At 46.2% G+C, this 7610-nt stretch overlaps 1 protein-coding gene across 1 annotated transcript in view; it reads left to right on the top strand.

Moving 5' to 3' along the window:
* Positions 1–648: 648 nt before the first annotated feature.
* AKR1D1 (aldo-keto reductase family 1 member D1) overlaps positions 649–7610 on the top strand; it is a 54371-nt gene continuing 47409 nt past the window's right edge. Inside the window, exon 1 of the mRNA XM_077807533.1 lies at positions 649–741. Coding sequence (XP_077663659.1) covers positions 649–741 — 93 coding nt within the window. The remainder of the gene's footprint in view (positions 742–7610) is intronic.

Here is a 7610-nt window from a genome sequence, read left to right as displayed (position 1 = left end):
CTAAAGGCTGATGGGTATCTCCTGGTTTGACAGGAACCATGTCTTGTTCCAAAAACCCGTATTTCCTCCTGCGATGAGCCCTGAAGTGATTGGAGGAGTCAGCAAACAGACCAACCTTGTCTGGCAGTGGAAGCCCGCTGCAAGCATAAGCCACACGCAGACCCCCCCCCCCTCCCCAAAAACCACAACCCCCTTTCAGCCTCCTCTCTCTCCTCCTGCGCTCCTAGCACACCCTTGCTTTTAGCAGGTACTTAAAGCCACCCGGAAAAGAAAACTCGCGTGCTTTTGATGAAGCTGGTTGAACGGGGACCATCTCTCCTGCGCTGAGTCGCTCCCCCGTGCCTAACGAGAGCGGGCAGTTAATATTTCACCCTGCTGCAAATTTGCTTTCAGGAGAATGGAAGGGCAACCCTGGCCTGGCCTGTCAGTCATGTCCCATGACGAAGTTGGAAACGCTACCCCAGGCTGTTCTTAGCGGATCGCACGCGTGCTGCTGGCCCAGGGCAGGCTGAGCAGCCGAAGTTTTCGTTCTCTCTCTCGCGCCCTCTAGTGCCATAGCCCGGGGCGCGCGCCACTCACAAAGTGGGCTCTTGCTGCTTTCATTCAGTCTGTTAGAAAGTTGCAGTCAAGTGTTTTATCATCTGCATCATGAATCTAACGGCTGCAAACCACCGCATACCTCTGAGCGATGGGAACAGCATCCCAGTGATTGGACTTGGCACCTACGCTGACCCCAAAAAAGTAAGTATCTATCCTCTACTTTTCCTTTTTATCAACACACTTATTGCTCGGAGCAGGCTGCCAGACTTTGTTCTGAGCACAAAGATCCAGGAGGACTGTTAAAAGTTGATACTTTCCTTTCAGAGGCATTGCTGGCTTAGGCACTTGCCTTACAATGCCTTTCTGCTGGCATCCTGGAGGGTTCTTTAAATTTAAGATTGTTAGCAGTTCAGGCAAAGTGTGGCCAATCTACGAACCTCTTCTGTGGTCCTCTCATTCAATTTACTGTGAAGAATTTAAAACCTCCAGTTAACAATGGTGCTTTCACATCCTGAAAGCGGGAAGGACTACAAATATTATAGCAAAGTTTGGATTCTTTCTTGCTAACTTCCAAATATTCCCAGCTCAGTATTTTACAGCAAGCAACCAGGGATTGAAATGCTAACTAAAGCCGTGGATAATTCCTACCCCAAGTAATCGTTTCTCTTTAGGACTACTGAATAATCCCTAGCATTGATACAGCATTTTATATGCTCAGTGCTTTACAAAGATTAATTTATTATCTGGGTTGATAGCTAACTACACACCAAGATACAGGCATATTTAATTGAAACTTCATAGGGCAGGCTGGTTGAGCTGGCATTTGTCTTACAGTAGTTCAGTGCTGTATTGTTATAAGATATAGAGTGCACAGACACTTTGAGATAGGTGTCAGAGTAGCAGCCGTGTTAGTCTGTATTCACAAAAAGAAAAGGAGTACTTGTGGCACCTTAGAGACTAACCAATTTATTTGAGCATAAGCTTCCGTGAGCTACAGCTCACTTCATCAGATGCATTCAGTGGAAACAGCGTTCCGCCCACCTATATATGTTTTGTTGACAAATTCTGCCCCATACAACTCTGACTTCATTAAGGTTGCACAGGCTGCTAATCAGGAAAGTTTTAAATTATTGCTAGTCATCTTGGCAGCTGCAGACTGGCTTTAGCTTAGTCCTGAGTTCCCAGAAACCCTGATTCCAGCTGAATCTGTTGAGAGAGAGATATGCTGGAGAGCAAAGTGTGCTTGCTGCACAGTGACTGGGAGACCATCTGCCTTCCCTAAACTCAGTAGCAGTTTCTGAGGCTGCAAGCTGGTCAGCAGACCTGCTGTGCTGAGTAAAAAGAAAAACTCAATTTTCTTGTAAAACACCTTTCAGCTGGCTTGGACACTTTCAAAGGAATATTTCTGAAACAAAGACTCAGGATTCCTACATCCTGATTCCTGTAGCTCCCAAAAGCTGAATGCCAAAAGGTTCCAAAATATTCTGTGATCCTTGATGTGATGTCCTGGCAGTGAAATAATGAACAAATTGACTGCCTCCCTCTCAAATTACTTGACTTCTATATGCTCTGTGTCATTGTCTTGTGTGAAGTGAGATAAAAATTGTGGGCAGAACCCTGTGCCCTGTAGTACGGTATTGCAGTTAAAATGAACAACTAAGTGTGAGCGAAAACACCGCTGTTATGAAGGTGATTACTTGGCCAACAACGATTTTGTACTTTAGCATATACAGTACCAATAAATTAATACACAAAGGTAAGTATGATCAAAGAGAAAATCCTTTTTGAATAAACATAGCATTGTTGCAGGCAGTACAAGAGTGATCATCACTGAAGGCTTCAGATAGTCTAACAATTAAGGCAGGTTGTCTGAGTTAAGACACTTATTACTGTTGCAGAAGAAGGGACACAGCAGTGAGACAGGTTCTCACACCCAGACATTAACTCTAGAAATGCAGAGAGTGATGCCTAAAGTCCTCCAGCAGCTTTAGAATTCTATCAGATGAGTATTCAGAAGGTAGTTGATGGGTGGCTAATAGAAAGTTAAGGCTGGATTATTTCTGGCAAGTGAAATACGTTGTAGCAAAGCAGAATGTTGCATAACCTGGGGGATGGGAGGAGGAGTCAATCTGGCAAATATAACACCTTACTTCAGACATTTCACACTCTGCTTAGCACCAGTTACTCTAGGCACCTAAAGTTTAGGACTAGGACATCAGCCTTAGAACATCTTCCAGGTGCCTCACCCTCTGTAAACTGGATGGGAGTCAGATGTTTGTGGCAGGGAGAGGTTGGACTGCTGAGCGGGGTTGGCACATGAGAAGGGTCAGGGAGAGGTGGAGAAACTCAAGGGAGTTCTCAAGGGAGAAGTAGAGAAACGAAGCAGTGGGGAAAGGGGTGGTAGAAATGGGAGGCTTGGGGCCATGGCCCCATCATTTTTTTTACATCATATTACTGGCCATAAGGATGAGCAATGGGGGAGAGAGCATAGAGGAACAAGCAGGAGAAGGGGCAGCATGGGGGCGGAGGCCACGGTTTAGTCACTGATGCCCCCCCCCCACACACACACACACTTGTAGGGAGCTTCCGCTGCTCCTGGGAGGATGTTAATGAACGTGCTAGGGAGAATTGCAGGAGTGTTTGCATTGGTGGCTGGGGCTAGGGCTACACTACAGAGCTTACTACAGCAGTAAGATGCAGATGCTCTAGGCTGATGAGAGAGCTCTCTCCCACTGCCCTTGCTCACAGGGGCTGGAGTAACTATGTCAATGGGTAGGGTAGAGGGCAGAACACCTGACTGGGTAGTGATTAAAGGGTCAGCAGTTCGGAGATGGGCAGCTCACTTGCTGGGAGAGTTGCAGGGAGAGTCTGGCATTTGTCAGCTGGCAGGTGATATCCTGACTAACTTGCACTGCACTACAGACAAGTTGCTTTGCTTGAACGTTCTAGCCATCCTGCATGGTGATGTTACACTGAAGTAATTCTGTAGTGTAGACAAGGGCATAGAAACTGCCCCTCTGCCATGGACATTGGCCAAACTGGATAGTCTCTATGCAAAAGAATAAATGGACACAAATCTGACATCAGGAATCATAACATTCAAAAACCAGTAGGAGAACACTTCAACCTCTCTGGCCACTCAGTAAAAGACTTAAGGGTGGCAATTCTGCAACAGAAAAGCTTCAAAAACAGACTCCAACAAGCCTGAATTAATATGCAAACTAGATACGATTAACTTGGGTTTGAATAGAGACTGGGAGTGGCTGGGTCATTACACATATTGAATCTATTTCCCCATGTTAAGTATCCTCACACCTTCTTGTCAACTGTCTAAATGGGCCATCTTGATTATCACTACAAAATTTTTTTTCTCCTGCTGATAATGGCTCATCTTAATTAATTAGCCTCTTACCGTTTGTATGGCAACTTCCACCTTCTCTGTATGTATATACCTTCTTACTATATGTTCCATTCTATGCATCCAATGAAGTGAACTGTAGCTCACGAAAGCTTATGCTCTATTAAATTTGTTAGTCTCTAAAGTGCCACAAGTCCTCCTGTTCTTTTTGTGGATACAGACTAACACGGCTGCTACTCTGAAACCTTCCTTTTCACTGGGAGTATAGTCCCAGTTTCTATGCCCTTGTCTACACTACAGAATTACTTCAGTGTCACATCACCATGCAGGGGTGTGCTGTAGTTCAGTGGTTTTCAAACTGTGGGTTGCAACCCAGTACTGAGACGCAGAATGTAAGGCACTGGGTCGCAGTGGCTCTGGTCAGTACCGCTGACCAGGCCATTAAAAGCCCTGTCAGCGGTGCTGCCCGGATAAGGCAGGCTAGTCCTTACCTGTTCTGACACCGCGCTGCACCCCGGAAGCGGCCAGCAGCAGGTCCAGCTCCTAGGTGGGGGGACCACGGGGCTCTGCACGCTGCCCCCATACCGAGCACTGGCTCCACACTCCCATTGGCTGGGGGTGGCGATGCCTGTGGGCAAGAGCTGTGCGGAGCTGCTTACATACATCCACCTAGGAGCCGGACCTGCTGCTGGCCACTTCTGGGGTGCAGCACGGTCCATGGTGCCAGGACAGGCAGGAAGCCTGTCTCTGCACCCCTGCTGTGCTGCTGACCAGGACCACCCAAGGTAAGCCCGTGCCCCAATCCCTTGCCCCAATCCCTGAGCCCCCCCCACAACCCAGAGCCCCCTCCTGCATCCCAAATCCCTCATCCCCAGCCCAAAACTTGCACCCCCAGCCCAGAGCCCTGACCCCCTCCTGCATCCCAACCCCCTGCCCCAGCTCAAAGCCCCCTCCCACACCCTGAACCCCTCATTCCCACACCACAGCCCTCACCCCTGCACCCCAACGCTCTTCCCCAGCCCTGAGCCTCTCCCACAACCCAAACCTCTCATCCCCAGCTCTGTTGGGCCACAGGAATCAACAATTTTCTTCAACTGGGTCGCCAGAAAAAAATGTTTTGAAAACCACTGCAGTTATACCAACCTAAGCACTAGTGTAGACAGCACTTAGTTGGGAGGAGAGCTTCTCCCACTGACATAGCTACTGCCTCTTGCAGAGGTGGAGTAACTAAAGGCTGGGGCTACACTACACAGCTCTTAGTGACCTGGCTGTGTCGCTACAGCTGTGTCACTAAAAGTTGCGCAGTGTAGCCGCTGTTTGTCGGCTCTCCTGCTGACAAAAAAATGTCCACCCCCCTCCCCCAATGAGCAGCATTTGCATTGTCAGCTGGAGAGCACTGTTCACACTGGTGCTTGTTGTCACCAAAACTTTTTTGTCTTTCAAGGTTTTTTAACACCTCTGAAAGACAAATGTTTGTCGTTCAATTGCCAGTGTAGACATAGCCTAAGAATAGGATCAAAAGGTTTTCTTGTTAACGCTTTATTATTTCAGTTGGTCCTTCTAGTCACTTTAGAGATGTGACTGAGTGCAAGGGCCAATGTTTACAGGTGACTTTGGCCATGTTAGTCTTAATTCATCTCTGACTCAACCTTGATAATTACTGGCCTGAGGTAAAGAACAAGGTAGCTGTTGGGCCTATTAAAAAGGCTGGTGTATTGGAGATTCCTAGAGAACTTGAGGTCTCCTTGGAAACAATGAAGGTTGTGCTCTCGAAGTCAAGAGGCCCTTTTGTAGGGACGAGAAGAGAAACTTTGGAGGGGGTCACGAGTCAGCTTCAGTCCTTTTCCCTTCAAAATAGGTCAACTGTCTTTTTGCCACAATATCTAATATCTAGCATATTGAAAACCTCAGATGAGCTATCCCACTTCCAGATGCTTCTGCAAGCTGCCAAAGTGCAACAGTCACAAGACTTCCAGTAAGGCCTCTTCCGGTCCTAACTGGAATCTACCTTGTTGTTCCGCAAAATGAAATCCCTTTATAAAAGAATACCTCCAACCTCAAAGGTCACACTGAATGGATTTAAGTGCAGAGTGAGTAATGATCATTTACATGAATAATTCTAATTGCTACATGAATTAACTCCCATCATAATTGTGCTCGTTGTTTTTAGCATAAATATTCAGCCAATGGAGGTCACCTTATCTTTCCACTACAGATTAGGATCAAACTTGAGGGAAGAAGTGGAGATATTTGCTGGGTTTGGAAGCTGCCTCAGTCCTATCTTCCTACTGGAACCTCTAAAGCACCTAGTGCATAGGACATAATGACTGCAGATGACTAGAAAAGCCATTGGCTCATCTTCTAAACAGATGTTGCTACCTCAGGTTGCAGGATTTTTTTTTCTTCTTTGGCTCCTTGAGGAGTGCTTTGGTGAAGAGACAAGAATTTCACTGGGCTATTAAGGCAGCACGTGTGGGACTTTTTTGTTTGTTTCAGAGCTTGACTTTGGGGATGGCAGATGGCTCCTCTGCCAGATCAGGCTGGCTGCCTAATTTCAAAAAGTGGGGGGTCAAATGTTACATCCACCCCATACACAAGCAACAGGAAGGAGGTGTAGACCATGTTCCTGGATCCACTAAAAATCTCAAAGTTCTTGCTTGGCTGCTAGGGAATACCTAATCTGGCCCCAGTCCACATTTCATTTGAGCCGGGCTACCTCTGTTTCTCTTTACTTCCTACATATGCAGTCAGGACCCTTGTCTGAAAAGCTACATGGCTCAATATTTAAAGAGTTGATGAAAAGTCATGGGAATGAACGTGACATACAGTGTAAGCAAAAACCTGCGTTCCCTTCTCCTTTTTGCTCTTGGGACTTGCTCTATAAACAGTATCCTGCGGCTTGGGAGTCTGTTGCTTATTCCTCAAATAAGTCCTAGAATTTTTGTTGAGATCTAGTTGCCAAGAATGGATAAAGATGGGATATATTTGGTATTGGTCCCCAGCTGCTCTAAAGAAGTACAGAAGCAGGCACAATTTTTTAGCAGGCAGCAGAACCAATGCTGACTTCTGGTGGGAAGAGCTGGGCTGCCTAACTTAGGAATGAGATCAGACTTGAAAAAAGACATTTGGGAGAGGAATCAACATGGGAATTTGGGAAACTTCAGTAGCTCTGGGCCTTAGTTTTGTCTTAATTTGCTCCAGCTATTTGCTGCAAAGATGGCAACCAAATCAGACTTCAGGTAAGGGATCTTTAAGCAATAAAAATCCTGCCTTCATGAATTTCTTTTGCAATAACAAAAGGGATGAGGAGTCAGTGGAAAGGATAGCACAGGCAGATGTATCTCTAACAAATACTCTTCAGGTTTTATCACTAGCATCATTGGGTCTTTTTATATTTTTAAAAAACAAACTTGACATTGTGGCAATCCTCAGTGAGGTTTTTTAAAATTCAGACTAGAACTTTGCTTGCTTTTCACCACTGGCAAAACTTATATTTATGGCTACTTCTCCCTTAGTTCTCCACTTGCCTGGCACTAGCATTGTTTGCCCTTTTGTACACCTCTGCTGCTGTTCAACTCTGGAGCTTGTAGGCTGTTCCAGATGGTACCTGCATCTCTGCCTCCTACTCTCCTTCCTCTTGGTGCTCAGTTAAGTCCTCTCTCTCTTGCCTATAGCCTCCTCTTGATTTCTTGCCTAGTGCTCTTTACATTTT

This window comes from Eretmochelys imbricata, chromosome 1 (assembly GCF_965152235.1).
Source record: "Eretmochelys imbricata isolate rEreImb1 chromosome 1, rEreImb1.hap1, whole genome shotgun sequence".
Taxonomy (NCBI): domain Eukaryota; kingdom Metazoa; phylum Chordata; order Testudines; family Cheloniidae; genus Eretmochelys; species Eretmochelys imbricata.
The sequence above is the reverse complement of the archived record's forward strand: the minus strand, read 5'-3'. Positions and strand labels throughout refer to the sequence as shown.